At 35.4% G+C, this 19,555-nt stretch overlaps 1 protein-coding gene across 4 annotated transcripts in view; it reads left to right on the forward strand.

The window, feature by feature from the left end:
* adgrg6 (adhesion G protein-coupled receptor G6) overlaps positions 1–19,555 on the forward strand; it is an 83,246-nt gene that overhangs the window by 54,627 nt on the left and 9,064 nt on the right. For all 4 annotated transcript variants that reach the window (XM_088934043.1, XM_088934067.1, XM_088934059.1 and 1 more), the window contains 17 exons: positions 902–990; positions 1,635–1,687; positions 1,926–1,979; positions 4,025–4,167; positions 4,584–4,698; positions 4,937–5,028; positions 6,257–6,458; positions 7,270–7,435; positions 7,914–8,054; positions 8,675–8,794; positions 9,375–9,420; positions 9,926–10,032; positions 11,501–11,628; positions 12,071–12,339; positions 12,900–13,002; positions 13,307–13,590; positions 17,618–17,719. In XM_088934043.1, coding sequence (XP_088790169.1) covers positions 902–990; positions 1,635–1,687; positions 1,926–1,979; positions 4,025–4,167; positions 4,584–4,698; positions 4,937–5,028; positions 6,257–6,458; positions 7,270–7,435; positions 7,914–8,054; positions 8,675–8,794; positions 9,375–9,420; positions 9,926–10,032; positions 11,501–11,628; positions 12,071–12,339; positions 12,900–13,002; positions 13,307–13,590; positions 17,618–17,719 — 2,214 coding nt within the window. The remainder of the gene's footprint in view (positions 1–901; positions 991–1,634; positions 1,688–1,925; positions 1,980–4,024; positions 4,168–4,583; positions 4,699–4,936; positions 5,029–6,256; positions 6,459–7,269; positions 7,436–7,913; positions 8,055–8,674; positions 8,795–9,374; positions 9,421–9,925; positions 10,033–11,500; positions 11,629–12,070; positions 12,340–12,899; positions 13,003–13,306; positions 13,591–17,617; positions 17,720–19,555) is intronic.

A 19,555-nucleotide genomic window follows, 5' to 3' on the forward strand; every position in this document is an offset into this window, starting at 1 on the left:
TTGGATGGTACTGGGTTGTCATCTAGTGGTGACTGTGTGGCATAGCAGCAGAGGACTAGTAATTTATGTTCTTTATTAAAACTGATATTTATTTTGGTTACATTTTACTGTATCTATTAACATTTTTGTTTGCACAGTACAGTTATTATATATTTGGAATTAAAGGTGTAGTACAGTGGACTATGCCTTGAATACATTATTGTTTTAAGGGCTGCAGGCTTTGTCAGAAAACCATCAAAACTAAAGGTTAGTCTAACAAATGAGTTGATGGTAACAGTGCTGAATATTGTAGCCATGTTAAATACCTCTTTGATTAAACTCTAAATTAAGACTTAAACCCTTATTACTAAAAATAATGAATCTTTAATTTCCAAAATGTATTTAATTTTTGTGCATCATAATAACAGTAGGCGTCTGGCTCCTTTCGAATGCATTTTTGCATGCAGCAAGTTGCATTCATTACACAATGAATGTAATGTTTGTTTTGCATGCTTTTCTTTTCATTTTGAGGGTGGTACACCCCTTGTTAACCAGTCATCCAGTTAACATATTAACTGCAACAGACAGGCACATCTCAGAAATGTGTCTACTTTTTTACCTAGTATTAATACAAGTATAAAATACAAGAAACATGATGAATTGCTAAACAAATACTAGATAATTTACAAATATGACATGGCTTTTAAAGAGTATGCATTTGGTAAAATGCTGTGCATACTGCATCTTTTGAACACCAGCATTGAACACTACATTGAGATTTTTGTGAATAATGTTCCAATACTGAATGTGAGAGCGTTTTTTTACCCTCCTGCATTCCTGCTATGCGACACAGTGTCAGATTGCTCAAACACAGACACATTCTTCTCATTGGTTAATTTCCTGTATTTCCTTTTTTTAACAGAAGGGATATTCTACAGAATTTCTTTTGTTGTGTATGAGTACCAGGTTCATGTTACGGAACTGGAAGTGGAACAAGCTGTACTAACCTGGGTAGGACATATTCTACGTCAAAGTGACTTTGACGTTTTATGAGCTATATTTAGAAATATAATGGCTGTATTGTTCTTCAGTGCAATAAAATTTAAAGCAGTGTGTTGTGTTAAGTAAAGGCTGAAAATTGTTTGGAATTGTTTCTTTTGGATATACAATACAGACTGCATGTACTGTACAGTATGACAGATTGTTACTGATATCTCCCAGTACCATATTGGCAAAGCAATGGTCAGATTTCTAAAGTGACCATTTCTAAAGTGGTCAATTATATGCTAGCTGAAGTAAAAAAAAATCCAATTATATGTTGGCATTTTGTCAACAAAATAGAAAAACAGTATTACATACTATTCTCTGTGCAAAATATAGGCTTCAGTGCCTTTTATTAAAAAAGACCACTTCTCTTTTTAAAGATTTTCTTTAGCTAATAGCATAGTGAGAACATGAAAGCTGTAGTCATGCTTTTACGTCTTAAAGTTGCATGATTGCATAATGACTTGCTGTACAGTACATATAAAATCCAAGCAATGCTGTAGGAATATTACATTTCATATATCTGTACTAAATTTTATTTTAAACCATGATTAATAATATGTATTTTATAGTTTACAGTATTAATTTACGGTGTGCCTTTACTTTTCCAGCTCAACCACACATTTCAAAACTGGACATACTCTGTTTATGTGGCTAATATCAGGTAGAGTATACACATAAAAAATCTGAGTGTGTTATAGTGTTGTTTTAGTACAGTCACATGTATTGACTTATACAAGGAAAACTCTTGATTTATTCACTCATATATTCTTAGCTTAAATATCCCATATATTTAACAATAAACTAGTTGCAAAGATTCAAAACTGAGTTTGTATGTTTACAAAGTGTATATTAATTGGACAGTGAGCCTTAAGCTCTTACCTTATTTTTGTGTTTACCAGCATTCAGGTCAGCAGCAGCATATCCTCAAGATCTGCACGGAGCACTGTCAAAAGGTAAAAATTACTGTACTGATCACTCATCACAATATTTACCCCTTGGAAGTAAAGGTCATTAACAGATCTTCTCAAACAACTTTTATGACAATCCAAATGTTGTAAAATTAGGCAAGAATTTCGTGGTGATACATCTTTAAGACCAATTAATTATGTATTATTTACCCCTTGGAAGTAAAGGTCATTAACAGATCTTCTCAAACAACTTTTATGACAATCCAAATGTTGTAAAAATACGCAAGAATTTCATGGTGATACATCTTTAAGACAAATTAATTATGTATTTATTGTATCAAAATTTAAATTCCAGCATTATAATATCTTGCACAAGCATAACAGGATGTGAAGTGAGGAAGACCTTGTGAGTGGATACGGAGAAGATGTTCAGGACTCAGAAAATCAAACCCTAAAATGCAAATACTTGTTTGAAATGAGACAATGATAAAAAAAACTACAATACCTCTCAATACCATTTTTTTTGTATGCTATGATTTTAACATGGTCACATTTCTTTGAAGTTGTTTCTATTTCTACCATTCTGCTTCAAGATTTTAATTTGCTTTCGTGGGATTGCTTTAATACTCTAGTCCTGAAGGATTTTTTTTGTTTGCTTAATCTTTGTCATTATTTTCACATTAATTTCAATGAAAATGACTCACCCACCACCAGAGATAAGATTTCCTATGACTCAGTTCACTCTTCCATGTGTGTGTATCTCTGCCGAAGTATGTCGGGTACAAACAAAGACTTGGTTATGTGGGGGATTCAAAACTCTAACATTTCACCTTGAAAAATCTAGGGTCTTCATTCTGGCTCATGTCTCGATCGAGAATAAATAAGGTGCTTTCAATTTAATTCTGGAGGGCATTTTTTTCCATCAGAAGTGGAAGACTGAGTGGCTGGAGACCTGGGGCACTTTCAGAGCTATAGGAAGGAGTGACTGCCCATAACCAGTACATATCCCTTACCTTTCATTTGATTTGCATTAAAAAATAAATTAAACTACACTTTTAAAATGAGCACTTTGCTTTCAAGTACTCGCTAAAACAATGAATATACATACCTTTCCCCAGCTAATCCAAGCACAGACTGCAGCTTGTTCTTCCATTTGTATTTTTCATGCCTCTCAGCTGTTGTCTTAACAGTGTCTTAACAGAAATTGTAAGGTTGTTATACTACTTATGGTGTAAAATAATATTTGAATGTATAGCATAAAAAAACAAAATTGTAATTTTATACGACAAAATGTTTTATTTTGATTATGCACACTATAAATGCATGTTATTGGTGTGACCAGAAAGATCGATGTTCTGTCTTACTTTAAAATGTTTTTTTTTTATTTTATAGGTATCAAGCTGTACAAAATGTATTAACTATCATGATACATTTTTGTTTAGTGAGACATCTTGATGAAATTTTAGTTCTCCCCATTATGGCTTCATAATACATTCTTATGTGTACTTCATATACTTAATAATCTAACAAAAGATTTTACCCCCACTGGACTTCTAAAGTACTGTAATTCAGTTAATCAGTTATTTTCTGTTTTATATTTGTAATCAATTGAGGATGATCGGTAGGATTTTGTTTTTACTGTGACATTATAGTGTGTTTTGTGTTAATAAATGGCAGAATATCACAATTTTATTATGATTCCATATTGTAATTTCACACAATAAATTGTGGAAAAGTCCAAGAAGGGTGAATACTTTTGATACCCACTGTAACCGCTTGCATAAAAAGAGAATTGTTGGTAAATTCTGCTTCTTATAATGTATACTTAGCTATTGATGGTGCCAAACTATTCAAATATATCTGAAAAGTACCTACAGTAAATGCAGCTGGTTTATGTCCAGCTATGAGCACTTGGAATGAATCAGAGACCTTTAAATATGTTTTAATGGGAATTTGGGAACCAGTCGCCTGCACAGTGAGAGATGAGTGTATTAGTCTTTTTGATTTTTTATGCATTCAAAAGCCCTTAGAATTTATATTTATGTAACAAAGAAAAGTTTTATCTATAGTGAATATTTTGTCATTTCTAGATACATATGTCAAGCATTGCTCATTTACAAATATACCAGCGTTATCCTTCTTCAAGAGGAAACCATCCAGCGCCGACTGGTGCAAAACAACATTACAATGGGCAGTGGGCTGGTGCTAGAAACTGTAGCTGTCCAGTCAGTTGGTAAGAGTAAATCTATGGCTCAAACCTTTAAATTAATGTGCTACACAGTTTGGTTCTAATTGCAAATGTTGATCTACTTTGTATAATAATTTGAATAATCACAAAATTTTCTGTCCTGGCCCACACTTCTGCAGAATATTTATATTTAGTAAGGTATAGATTGAATAAAATGTATTTTACCTACTGTATATATGGGGAACTCTTGTTGACCTAAACATACCAAATTCTGCTAATTCATATATTTTTATGAGTTTATGTATACATCGGTAACTTTTAGTAAGTAACATTTTTGTGTTTTCTATTTGTTTTAGTCAAAATCTCTGAAACACTAAAAAACACAAGCATCTTAAATTACATTCTGTGACGCCTTTTAAAGACAAGAAGAATAATGTTTCTATCTTGCTTGTGTATTCTAGAAAACTGTTATGCTGAAGAAAATCCCTTCCATTATAAATGGCCAGAGAGCAGACCAATAGTTACTCAGTTTTCACCCTGCTTCCCAAATAAAGCTCAGAATGCTTCAAGAACATGGTGAGTCATCTGTACTGTGCCCTTTTCTGTTTCTGAAGAGTAATGGTTTACAAGCCGACTGTTACCATAGTGAGTTTTTACAATGGGTAATACATTCTTGGTATTTTAAAAGCATGTGGGAAATGGTAAAGGGCATTTTGAAGGATATATTTTGTGATAAGGTTTATGTTATATAAAAGATAATGTAAGGCAACATTAGTGTTTGGTGTTTTCTTACACTGTACTGTTTTTCTGTTAGCATGTTAAATTTGCAGAACTACACATCTTTTTGGGGCCCACCTGACCTTGGTAATTGCACAGGTGACATTGACAGCATTGCAGTGTCTGCTGGTAAGGTTTAAAAAAACTGCTACATCACTATTAATTAATCTATTGGCATTGTTATTAATGCAAGTACTGAAAATAAGGAAATTAAACAGGGACATATTACTTAAACTAGACAAAATCCTGTTGTTGAAATTTGATTTTAATTAGGATATGAACCAAGAATAACATTTCAATTAAAAAACTTGGAATAGAGAACATTTTAAGCAAACCTTATGAGGAAACTATTAAACCAAACAAAGAGTGACATCAAAGCTCTACTGAGAACATTTATAAAAATATACATTTGTTTTCAATTTTGTTCCAGTGTAGGATGACTATTTATCTCAGCAAAATAGTTCATAATCAGCAGAAAAACAAAATATAAACTGTACATGTAGGATGATGTTTCTCAGTGCTAATAGTTATGTTGATGGTGACAGTATCCCTTTTTTCACATTAACAAAAACAAAATCCCAAAAGTAGGGGGGATATTAATAATCAAATTATTGTTAAATTACTTTTTATACAGTTTCTATTTGTCTATTGCATCGTTCTTACTATCACATCACTGAGAGAGTGTCTTTACATGTTTTTCCACTTTGACCATCTTTTTACAAATATGTGTTGTCGATTTCTAATTTTCTCCATCAGATACAGTATATTTCATTCATAGAGACATTCCACATTAGGCTAGGCCTGTTCAACTTAATCCAGTTTCTGTGGATTTGTTTCATGGCTGCAATTCTGATAATTCTAAACAAATATTTTTTCTGCTTCTGTTGGCAGTTCATGTGGTGTTTGTCCCAGAGGCAAATTTCTAGAATCCAGTTTTAATCTGACACTGAAGATTTCTGATATTTCCCTGAGACTCCTTCTCCAATATATTTGATGACTTTGCATGACGAAACAAATGCAATTTGTGTGATTTGCCAGATGTTCCCCACAATTCCTCCAACATTTTATATTCCCACATTTATCATATTTATCTTGTAAATGGAGGGGTTCTATAACATAAGTTCCCATGTATATTCTCTCCATGCAGGTGAATTTGTGGTTTTATGTAAATTTAAACTTAAACCATAAACTTCCCATTCCTCACTTGGTATGAAACCTCATTTTCATTTTGTGATTATTTACTTTACAAGGATTTATTATCAGTTTCTTTTCTTCACAATGCTATTGATGATAACGAAACTGATATTTTTGTCTTTTTTATCCTAATTTTAACTATTTCTATCCCTTTATATGACAGAAAATGCTGCAGATGTAGCCACGCAGCTGGTAGACATAACAAACTTTGAGCTGACAAAAGAAGAGGTGACAAAAATTGTGACAAAACTGAAGGAGATTATTAATGTGGCTAAGATCAATGCATCACTGGCTTCCACTGTTGTGACAGTGTTTTCTAATGTAATGACGAGCTCTGACAGTGCCTTAGCAGCCTCTTCACCACTGTGAGTATACAAGTTAGACCATAATCTTGCTATTTGCTGTTATCCCGTTATTGAATTATTGCAAATACCTCGGATGGCTAGATTTTCTTGCTACACTTCACCAATAAGAATAGCCCTTTTTTCCTTTTAACATGCCGATTTTAAATGAAAGCCTGATCCCAAATATGGACTGATTTTTAACTTGCCATGAAAACATCTCAAAGCACTGATAATGAGTTCTTTAGCACATTATAAGATTGTCTTAAATTTGTAACCCAGCATTGCTGTCTGCAATATTGCACAAAAATGTGAAGTGAATCATTTCAAATTTATTAGTTTTTTTAGAAAATAAAGATGACACTACTTTCTAGATTACATACATGTATGATATTGCATTTTTTTGTTTGAAGATTAAGCATGCAGATCTTAATGGAGTTTATAACGAACGTTCGGGAGGGATGACAGCAACCACGCTCAATCGTATTCAGCTGTCAGTAATTAGCAATCTCTCCCATCATCCTTCCTCCACCAAATGCTATAAATACCATTGTGATTTCCTACTCTCCCTTGCATATGAATTTTGCATCCTACCTCCACCCCAACTCCACCTCTGCAGCTACTCCTTGGTTACCCTGTGTGGGGGTCCTGGCCTTCTTGTGCTATGGCCAGGAGGTTGGCCCTCAGCCAAGTGGGTTAAGCCAATATCTGCTCCATAAAAGTTCATCACGCTTTGGTCTTGGGCATTGTCATTCCTAGTTAACTTTATTAATACATTTTTACGGCCCATGAGTATACAGTATGTACCTAAGTCGGTTCTGTTTTAATTTTAAAGTGCACTGAAAACAGTGGATGAATTGGCCCTGAAAATCCTTTTTGATGGACCATCCCTGAGCATCACATCTAAAAACCTGGCTCTTGGCATTTCAGCAGTGAATCACAGCATGTTTAATGGCACATTATTTAGTGCAACAGCTGCCAACAATGCTTCAGATATCCAGGTACGGTTGAACAGAATTGTTACATGGCACATTCTTTTTCTTTAAGTAAAATATCTTGAATAGAAGAAGTACAGCAGGTGATTTCAACGTTAATGAAACTGAAACCTTAAGACATCTGTTTTCCAAATGAGGTGTTATTAGTTTTCTTAATATCCACTATGGAAAGGAACCATTTATTTCGTGTATGCATCTTACAGGCAATACCTCATTTAACAGAACTTCCAACATTGTGTATTGCCAGTTTTCCTAGCATGGGCACTGCCAATCATCAGTATCTAATTCTGACCAAATAACCAGCTTGTGAACAAAGAATTAAACGGAGAATACACTCACCACACATTGTAGCATGTTAAACTAGCAAGAAGCAAAATAATGAGAAAACACAGTTCTTAGATACAGTAAGTTTTTACTTAAATTGTGCTTTAGATAGTTTCTAACTTCTATATGCATTTATAATAATTGTTATATATTTTTAAAGGTGGATTTTGAGACTGATCAACAGAATCCACTGGCTGAGATCAGATTGCCTTCAACTCTGCTGAGTAATCTAAGTGATGTGGAAATTGACATTGTTTCTAGGATACACTTCACATTTTTTAGTAAAACTGGGCTTTTTCAGGTGGGTTCTTGTGCTTTATACAAAGACAAATAAGTAAGATTTAAGAAGACAAAAATAAGTCTGGATTCGATAGATTATGTAGTATTATATTGAAGAAATTGCTTTAGTTGTAGACACATTATTTAAAGAACAGCATTTAATGAATAGAAATTATACATCTTAGCAAATTAAAAATGTACAGGGTTGCTTGTTTTGAATAAAACTGTGTTGTACAGTACATACAGAATATCAGAATACTATCAGTGATACCAACAATATCAGGATGAACATAAAAACATATAAATGGATTACAAAAAGGCTGTTAACATTAAACTGAGAATTAATAAAAGAATATTAATTTGGCAAATAATATATATAAAGAATTATATATATGAGGTTCAGTTGTTATAATAAACATGATAACCAGTAAGAATCATTTTGTACTAAGTTATTACTGTTAGTCTGTGCATTAATCTAAATACTTTCAAAAAAAGGATTTGCAGATCCTAATTCAGGTATTAGGTGTTAACAAATATATAAGTAAAGTAGTCTACATGAAACAGTCACCAGTCTAGTAAACAATATGACGACATTAAGCAGTCTTCATATTGTCTCATATTCCTCATCTTTCTATTTTTTAGGAACAAAAAACTAATGGAAATTCCCTGAACAGTTTTGTGGTGGCAAGCAGTGTTGGGAATGTATCAATAAGTAATCTGCAAGACCCTGTCAGGATTCAGATCCAGCACATACACTACCAGGTACTTAAAATAAAGAAATCTTTTCCACAATCAGAGGCTGTACTGTGCATTACTTTATATTGATTTTTTCTGCCTGGGAAAAATGAACTGGAATTGCTTAGTGATTAGTAGATTGGAAATGCTGCCATTTCATAATTCTTAACTTTAAATGTATCTTATCATTTTTTATAGCCAGCCAAATTAGATCAGTGTAATTGAAAATATTAAGTAATGTTAGAGGCAGCAGTTGTTAGGGGTCTATATTCAGAATCCCAGGTGGGATACTTGTTGTTACCTTGAACAAGATAATATCCAACTGTGTAAATGGGTACAAATGTAACTTAGGATAAAGGTGTCACTTAATATTATCATTATTAGTAGTAGTAGTAGTTAAATAGAAAATAGATTATCTATAATCTATAGAAAATAGATTAACTTTAAAAACAGCCTCTGGAAGAATTAGTTAGCTTTACAAGATTATCCTTTGTCAACATTCTGTTGCGGACATACATCTTCCAGAATATATATTGTATATACAGTATAAGCAGTGATAAGACTTTTTTTTCATGTTTCCTTACAAAACTAAAACTTTTTTTTTCAGCCACAACCAAAACCTGTGTGTGTGTTTTGGGATTTTTCTTTAAAAAGTAAGTGCTATTCAAGACTTTGTGTACATTCTGAAAATATTGCAAATATTTTGGACTTATCATTTCAGAAAGCCTTTCAAAAGCCTGAAAATATTAAGCAATTGTTTAAATGTGTTTAAAAAGTGTGTTATAACTGTTAACTATCAACCCCATCTATGCACTTAACTTACAACATCCTTTACACCCGTTAAAGGCTAATAGCACACGTGAGACAATAAGATACAGCTATGAAAGAATAATATATCTTATGGTTATTACCATTTATCTGTTTACTGTTATATTATATTTAATATTGTATACTATTTATACCGGGCAATTTATAATATATACAGTATTATATAGAATATAATACACAGTATTAGTACAAGGAATAACTGTGCGGCTACAAGAAGGTTACAACGAGGCTAGCACAAACTGGGCAGATATGAAACTGTGGAATACAGTCCAAATGCAAATGAATGAAATATTAAAAACTCTGTGGCCGACTTGTCATTCTTTTCTTCAGATGGGAGTGGGGGGTGGAGTGGGGATGGCTGTACTGTCAGTCCTGAATCGAACAGCAATATGACCGTCTGCCTGTGCAATCATCTTACACACTTTGGAGTTTTAATGGTAAGATTCAGATTTGTAAAGAATGAACTTTCACTGTGAGCTGTGATGATGCTAATATTGCACTACCCAGAGATTGCACTGAATGGTGTGAATCTGTTTAAGACATCAGTGACTTATGTTTATGTCTTACCATCTTTCTCTCTGCCTGGAGGTGCTGATGTAACTGACACTTCTACACTGCACTAATGAACTGCAGTATATCTTTACAACAGCCAAAGCAATGCCAATAATTAGAAATATCTAAATATATCAAACTCTCATAAACCTTAACACCAGATCTCAGAAATTGAGAAAATATACAGTATATGGTCAGTACTGGGATGGGAAATCACTAAGGAGAATCAGGTTACTGCTGGTCGTGGTACAAAGAGTAAGAGTCCTTAGAAAATTCTCATTGAATTTTACTCACTTTTGCCTACCTGGATTTCTTCCTCAATTAAATTGATGAATTAATTTCTTACTTTTGCACCTGATCTGCCATGTAGTCAGGCTGAGGGGGCAGAAAGGGTTCTGGAAGGCTGGACCAAGTCACCAAGTCATGTTGTTGAAGCTGATTCCTTGACTTCTTTGAGGAAACGGCGGGATAGGATCCTCAGATCTATTAGATACCACCAGCCAAACAAACTAGATGAGCCAAATGGCCTCCTAACATGGCTTCTTTACCACATTATTACAACATTCTAGACTGAACTCACCAGATCTCTGAAGATAAGAAGCCTTGGCTAGACTTGATCTGTACTAGGATTGGAGACCTTTAAAGTAAGCCACCTTTCTGTCAAAAGAAATGTTGGTAGACCAGTGTGAAAGTGTCGCTTTTCGTTCTGGACTAGAAATTCCAATCCAATGCCCTAGTTTGGTGATCAGGGCCATTGTACGGCATTAAACCAAGGTCTTGATTACTTGGTTAAGGATCCCAAAACCAAGTATGGAATAAGCCCTGTTCAGGTTAAGCAGTTTCTAACTTCTCCACCTCATCCGCTGTGTCCTGATGGCTGCCATGCATCACCAAGGTTGGTGCTGCTCTTTGGTGGGTGATAAAGTTGACTTAAATATATGAAGTAATTTGGGATCTTTCTGGATAAAGCACTATACATTGCAAGGAATTATTTATTTGTTTTCAGATTAAGTACTGTAGTAATATTCAATTTTTTTTATATAAGGAATAAGATGTAAGTGTACTATATATTCCTGTAGCTCAATAACGTCATATCAGAGGCCTGCTACCCTCTGGTCAAACTGTGCAGAAAACAGTGTTTGTTGACTTGGAGACTAGCAGTGGCTCTGATATAGCTCCTGTCTTTTGATTGCAGCTAAATGAATACTGCTTTAACTATGTTTTAGATGATTCTACAGTACACAGGAAGAACACTATCTTTAAAGATGAAAAATAGAAATGTAAAAAACAAGTTATTTTATAAAAGATGTTAAGAGTTATTTTAAGCAAGTTTTTGTATTTTCTTGTTAACAGGACATTTCTGGAGCTGCTCATCAGATTGATCAACAAAACACAAAGATCCTGACCTTCATCACCTACATTGGCTGTGGCATCTCTGCCATCTTCTCTGCTGCAACACTTCTTACTTACATAGCCTTTGAGTTAGTATTTTGTCTTACTTACATGTTTTTAAGTGAAGTTCAGAATTTACCAACTACTGCATGGTCATGGACTGTAAAAGCACATCATTTTTCCTAATGTTTATGGCACAAACTAGTAGCATTGTGTAGGAGCTTTGTTGCATCATTAAGGGCCTAACAGAGATGCTTAAACAGAACGCTGATATTTAATCACTGAGGTAGAGGTGTGGTGGGAATTCTGCACAACTACAGTACTACATTGTTATTGAAGGAGGTTAGTATAATATGTCAGTACTGTTTATAGAGAAATATATCTAAAATATTCATCTGTGGTTGAAAGCATGTCATTTTAAGTAGAAACAAATGAAAAAAATGCTTTATTATTAAGTTAATAAGCTAATATCTGTCTTACTTTTTGCCTTTGTAATTTAATTATCTAATCTATATTTAAAATTACTCTTAGAAAATTACGCCGGGATTACCCTTCGAAAATCCTGATGAATCTCAGCACTTCTCTGCTGTTCCTTAACATGGTGTTCCTGGTGGATGGCTGGCTGACCTCCTTTGAAGTCAAAGGCCTCTGCATTGCTGTTGCAGTGTTCCTGCATTATTTTCTCCTGACCTCCTTCACCTGGATGGGTCTAGAATCCATTCATATGTACATCGCCTTGGTTAAAGTGTTCAACACTTACATCAGGAGGTACATTCTGAAGTTCTGCATTGTTGGATGGGGTAAGTTTAGAGAAAAAAGGGTTTTTACCTTTGGGATAAACAGGGATCATGGAGTACATGGCAAGGTCTTGATTTTTTTTCTTTAATAATAGATAAGCTTGGTCACTGTTTAAATCTTACCAAAACAAAGGTGGGAGAAATAGAAGGTTTTTTCTTTAATATGTTTTTCACATATTAAAAAAGAATTTTGGCTTTGTCAACAATTTTTAAGCCTTCATTCACAGTATGCTATGTGAAATATCATTTGGTTAACCTTTATGAATGTGTTTACATATATTATTAAAATATATACATAAATATATAGCAAAATGATGAATATGGTGTTGAGGTGGCACAGTGATTAGCATTGCTGCCTTGCAGTGCTGGGTTTCAGTACCTGCGGTACAATCTGCTTGGAGTTTGTGTTATGCATGTGTTTCCTCCGGGTGCTCTGGTCCCTTCGCTTCTGGGAAAAGTGCCCTGCAATTGGAAGAAAAGGTTAGAAAGTGGATGGAAAATGGTGAATAGAGTTCTGACTGATGTGTTTATTTTTTATAAAAGAAAGCATTATTACTTTTCAGGCCTTCCTGCGGTCATAGTTGGCATTGTAATAGCAATTGATAGAAATTCCTATGGAAAGCAATATTATGGAAAAGATGAAAATGGACAAAGCTCTTCTGAATTGTAAGTCTCATATAAAATACTTTAGTGAACTGAACAGAAAAAATAGAATGTCATGATATATCTCTGTACATTTTGCATGCTGATACCTAACAGGGCAGTCAGTATCATAATCCATTTTGTAGTTTGTATTTAATTTGTAAAACATTTATATCAAAATGTTTTAATATATACTGTATGAATAACAATACAGAGAGTAAAAGTATTAATATCCTGTATCATACTGTATATCTCTCAGTTTCAACTTTCCATTTAAACGATGCTTGATGTTTTCTATTAAATGGAGCCAAAACCTATTTTATTTCAGCTGCTGGGTGAACAATCAAGTGGTCTTCTATGTCACCTGTGCGGGTTATTTTGGGATTGTGTTCCTAATGAACATGGCCATGTTCATCGTGGTGATGATGCAGATTTGCGGAAGGAATGGGAAGAGAAGCAACCGCACCTTAAGGGAAGAGGTTTTGCGCAACTTGCGGAGTGTCGTCAGTTTGACCTTCCTGTTGGGGATGACCTGGGGCTTTGCTTTCTTTGCCTGGGGACCTGTTAACCTTGCCTTCATGTACCTCTTCTCTATTTTCAACTCTCTTCAAGGTCAGTCAAAAATTCTCCTTTGAATTTTTTTCAACTTAATTTGGTAACTTCGAAATGAGAATGCGCTGAAAAGGAATCATTCTTTTCCTTCTGCTATTACATTTTTTATCAAGATAAAAAGACCGACATTTAAATGGTACTATTAAAGGCAAATCTTCAGTTCTGAAAAGCATCTCTGTAACAAAAAACATCTTAGTAAATTACTAAGTAACTGTTGCACAATACACAGTGTATACTGTACAATGCTTTCATTCCAAAGACAAAAATCCTTGATCATCAAAGGTGTGACCTGTTATTTAAAATTACTTTCACACAAATCACTTGAGTGATTTTGCCCCGTGAAAAAAATATCACAGATATTTGCTAAATTCCTTAACTATTATAGTAAAAATATCTTCTTCTCAAACTCATAGTGATGAAGTAAGAAAATTAACCTACAATATGTGTCGTTATCACTTTTTATCAGTTGGTGAAGCAGTATAGTTCAGGAGTGAATAGATTTACATGCAGTTCAGAAAACGTCTGATTCACCATCCACTGTTTTGCAGAAATACATAACTAGACATAAGCTGAAAAGATTATTACTACTGCATTGACCCCCAGTCAATTGAGCCTTGTTAATCACTCCTCTGTCAATTTCAATACATTTAACTACATTAAATTCACCCATTCGGGATGCTTTTCAAGGTGACAGTTTTGATGGAGGAGGCTATGAATACGTTATGAATACATTAGATTAATTGAGTTCAATGGACAGTAAATAGCAGAGCTGTGAATAACAGCTTAGTCCTTAAGTAGCGATGCGTACAATCTCAATACTATTTAAAACAGCCTTTGCAAATGCATTTGAATGCAAATATGGATGTAACACAGACAATGCATGAACATTTCCTGCAGTGAAATTTGGTACTTTTAAGAAGATATTTTAGAAGATGCGCAATCAAATTAAATTTCAGTGGTACCATAAGTTTATGACACTTTCAAAAAACTATAAAGACATCTTGAACATCACCATACTGTACATCCCAGTAACATAGATCATACAAGGAACACTACAAGAAGCTGTTCAATTTCTGGCCCCTGCAATCCATTCCACTACGCAGTTTTGCTGATACCAGCTCTCTATTTATTTAATTGATCATAGGCCAGATTGAAGTAGTAATTAGAATGGCTGCAAATGGAGTAGCCATGCTCTGAGTAACTCATCTAGTAGATTAGAACACTGGAAGCCTACACGTTACTCCTTAACAAATCATGTCTGCTATGAGCCAAGCAGACGTTTTCTTAAAACACATACAATACAGTATCATTGTATACAATATGTTACTGTTATACTTAATTATAGTGTAAAATAGATAGTTGTAGGCACATGAGCAACCACAAATGAATAGTAGTCTATAGGCAATACAGTGTGCAGCTAAATGCAGGTAATATATATGGTTGATTCATTCATACATGACTTTTTGATCCATCCTTCTGGTCAAATGGAAAATTACTGTAGCTTAAAACTCAATAATTTACTCCTTAAAAGGTCAAAGGCAAAACTGCATCGTAGTACCTTATAAAGCGTATAAACCAATCAAGAGTTTCTATAAATGCTGTTTAAACCGATGCACATTTTCTCCTTAGAATGTAATACAAAATATGAAGCTCTAATAGCTTCCCTAGAGATAGCACCTGAGGTCATGGCTTGTAAATACATATAGGAAACCAAATATACTATATCGAAAAATGTCTTTGTCCATGAAGAAGAATATGTTGGCATGACCACTGACAATTGCTTTTTGTAACTATGTTATTATTGCTAGACATTGATGGTGTGGAGCCAGACATTTAATTTATTAAACATACTGTATCATGAACACTCAATTCTTAATTAGTAGATAAGAATTTGTCTGCTAATTAATCATATTTTTAGCACACAATTTTTGTATCCATCTCCCATTATTTACCTTGCAGGCAGTATGGTATTTTGATTAAGAGAGAGTGTAACGGTTTAATTGGATTATTATTGTTGTTTAGATTAGTAGAACCTGAATGCCTACAGCATATGGGCTGCTGGAGATTCAGGGCTGTTTACAAAGTTAAAATGTTTTGGTTGGGATACCTTGTGGGACAAACAACGGTGCCTCCATCTACAGCAAACTTAAAAATAAACACATATCCATAGAAAACACAATTTTAGAAATAAAGTAATATATCATATATATAATTTTTATTTGAAACAATAATGTAAATTGTAGCTTCTACTGAATGAACCTGCACTGCTTTATTCCAGCAGATGTCTCCCCTGCCTACAGAAATTAATTGTGCTTCACTTTGGTTCAGTTTATTTGTTATTTTCAGTGATACAGACAGTCAATACAATTGCTGTTTAAATAGTATGTTAAAATATACTCTTGCACAATGAAAATGCAATGGTTTAAGTTTTACGTTAGGACATTGGGCACTTAGTGGCATTTACACTGAAGTAAACAAATGTTTCTTCATTGTCTGAATAGTTAGAAAATCACAAATTCAGGTCACAATTGCATAACAAACAGCAAGTGCTCAGTGTTTGGAATTTGAATTAAAATTACCAAACTGTGAATAATTAAGAGTTAGGAATCCAAACAAATGGCCAAGCAAAAGCATGGATTTTAATTTACGTGAAAATAGTTAAAGATGTGCCTGTCACATCCTTCTTTAGTAAGGAAGATAACCTGGTTACTTTTAGTATGGTTGAAGGACATCTGTCTGTGAGAAAAGTTAGCAATAGTCTGAAATGTTCTGTTTCAACAGTCAACAATCAACAGGCCACAGTCAATAAACGATAAACTACTCTCTGAGACCACATCCTGCAAGAAGGAGAGTCACTACTCATGTCCTTAAGATCCATCTGTGTAATTGTTTGCAGACTGTAATGGCTATCACAGCAGCAGACACTTTAGGTTGAAATAAAACACACACATCAGCAAATTGACTGCATCTCGCCATCAGCACGACAATTAACTGCATTATGTTCAGGTTAACATGTTGACTCCTGAGAGAAATCGCTGTGTTCTGTGGGCTATAGATCGGAGGTGGCAGAGATAATGGTGGAATGTTTTCATCTCCAGTGAAAGCCAATTGCCATTGACAGAATTGCTGGAAGGCGATGTGTGCAGGCAGCTGTTGTGTGATTCAGGTCCTCCAGTGGGGTAGTAGCAGTATGATGATGTGGGGGAAGAATACCTTTTAATCAAGACCAGATTGCAGATTGAGGGAAATTTTGCCGCACTGTAACCTCGGTTAACAAAGGCTTTGAACAAATATTTATTTTTCTGTCCTTGCAAGCCTGTCCAGATCTATCGATTTTCCACCTGGTCAATGTTACGCCACAGGGTAATTCATGCACTGTGACACAACTTCAAGAACATGTTTTTCTCTTTACCTGAGTCCAACAGAACATCTGTAGGGCCAGCTTGCCCATGCTTTAAGCAGCTGGAACTGGTTGACCCTTAGTTGAAAGCAAGCTGTAGCTGCATGGGGAAAATGGTGGAGCAGTTTTCTTGAAAGGGTGATCGTATATATCTGTCAATTATACTACTGTTCAGGGAGATCATATTCATTTTTTTTTACAATGTTGTGTTTTTCATACTGAGAATGTCTCATTAGTCTTTGATCTGTATTGATGCTCACAATTAATGTGATTTTATTTAACATCTCTGCTTAGAAAATGACTTGAGTTTTGTGCTTATTTGTATACCAGTACATATTACAGTATGATCTAACATATTAATTATGTTCTATGTAACTTTTCTCTATTAGAAAAGTCAGAAAAGAAAAATGGACTGAAGCATTGACAGTATCAATATAAGCTGTTTAAAGTGTGGTTTTAAAGTGTAACAGTACATTTTATGATACCTTCAAAAGTGATATTCAATTCCTATATTTATGCCAAAAAGTATTTTCATATATGTGGTTTTAATGCCAAGTGTGTCACGCTTTATGTTTGCAATTACTTAATAATGCTTTCCTACATAATGCCATTTATTTTTTACTGCAGGTTTGTTTATATTTATTTTCCACTGTGCTTTGAAAGAAAATGTTCAGAAACAATGGAGAAGATACCTTTGTTGTGGAAGATTCCGCCTCGCAGATAATTCAGGTAAATTATGCAGAGACAAAGACCATGAGTTTAACTGTTCATCTGTCTACTGTACACAGTTGTTCAAAACTATTGTTAACAGAGAGTAGTTTGCCTTCATTTTCATTGTGCAGGAAATGCAAAGATGGTTAGATACTTTATTGATCCCGTGAGGGAAATTGCAGTGAAACAGCAGCTTAACACAGTCAACACAGCACAGTGTAACAAATGATACAATACATACAGTACATACAATACAATCAGTACAGTGAGAAGTGCACTAAGAAGAGTTACTCACAGTCCAGAACATTCAAAGACAAACTAGAACAGTACACAAAAAGTTGTATTGCACAATATAAATATAAAGATAAATGTATTGCACAAGTCCCTGGCATGTATTGCACAAAAACAGTTGTAAAAAAACAGATGTAGCAGTTTGCTGTTCAGTCCAAAAACAGGTCACTGTCAATGTTGCCCCTGCCCAGACACAAAGTGGATGCATTGTACAGTCTTATGGCAGAAGGCAAGAATGACCTCCTGTCGCGCTCCCTGTCCCACCATGGATGGATCAGCTTATTGCTGAACGTGCTCTTCATTTCCACAAGCATGTCATAGACATTGACATTGTCCATGATGGCCTCTAGTTTGGACACCATTCTCCTCTCAGCCAGTACCTCCAGGTGGTCCATGCCAGACCCAATTACTGAGCTTGCTCTTCTGATGAGCTTGGTCAGCCTGTTAGAATCCCCTGCTCTAATCCCAGAGCCCCAGCATACCACCGCATAGAAAATGGCGCTCGCCACCACCGACTGATAGAACATATGTAGCATCTTACTACACACATTAAATGACCTGAGCCTCCTCAAGAAGTAAAGTCGGCTCTGACCCTTCTTGTAGATGGCCTCGATGTTCTTAGACCATTCCAATCTATCGTAGATGTGCACTTCCAGGTACTTGTATGAGTCCACTATCTCCACGCCACTCCCAAGGATGTAGACAGGAGTAGGTTGAACTCTTTTCTTCCTGAAATCTATCACCAGCTCCTTCGTCTTTGCTACATTCAATTGCAGGTGGTTCGCCCCCCACCACTCCACAAAGCTGCTGACCAGTCCTCTGTACTCTTCCTCCCACCCACCCTTGATACATCCCACAATTGCAGAGTCGTCTGAGAACTTCTGAGCACAACTTTGAGTTGTGTTTTAAGTCCGAAGTATAGAGGGTGAAGAGGAACAGCGAAAGAACTGTCCCCTGAGGAGCCCCCGTGTTACTTACTACCTGTTCAGACACACATTTCTGAAGTCTGACAGACTGTGGTCTACCCGTCAGATAGTCAGTGATTCATGAGATCATGGAGGCACCGACTTGCTTCTCCTCCAGCTTCCTCCTTAGCAGTAAGGGCTGGATAGTAGTGAAGGCACTGGAGAAGTCGAAAAACATAATCCTTACTGTGCTGCCAGCCTTGTCCAGGTGTGAGTAGGTCCTTTGCAGCAGTCCTTCTCCACACCAACATTGGGCTGGTAGGCGAACTGTAGGGTGTCCAGTGATGAACTGACCAGGGGTCTCAGGTGGGACAAGACCACCCTCTCCAGTGTCTTCATGACATGAGAAGTCAGCGAAACTGGTCTGTAGTCATTGAGGACAGAGGGGCACCCTTTCTTTGGTACCAGGACCAGGCATGATGTCTTCCAGAGCACAGGGACTCTCTCCAAGCTCAGGCTCAGGTTGAACAGTCGCTGGAGCACTCAGCTCAGCTGATCAGCACAAGCCCTCAGAACTCTGGGAAAGACGTTATCTGGTCCTGAGGCCTTACCCTGGTGCAGCCTCTTCAGCTCCCTCTTCACCTGGTCGGCCGTGACG

This window comes from Atractosteus spatula, chromosome 2, assembly GCF_055471065.1.
Source record: "Atractosteus spatula isolate fAtrSpa1 chromosome 2, fAtrSpa1.hap1, whole genome shotgun sequence".
NCBI lineage: Eukaryota > Metazoa > Chordata > Actinopteri > Semionotiformes > Lepisosteidae > Atractosteus > Atractosteus spatula.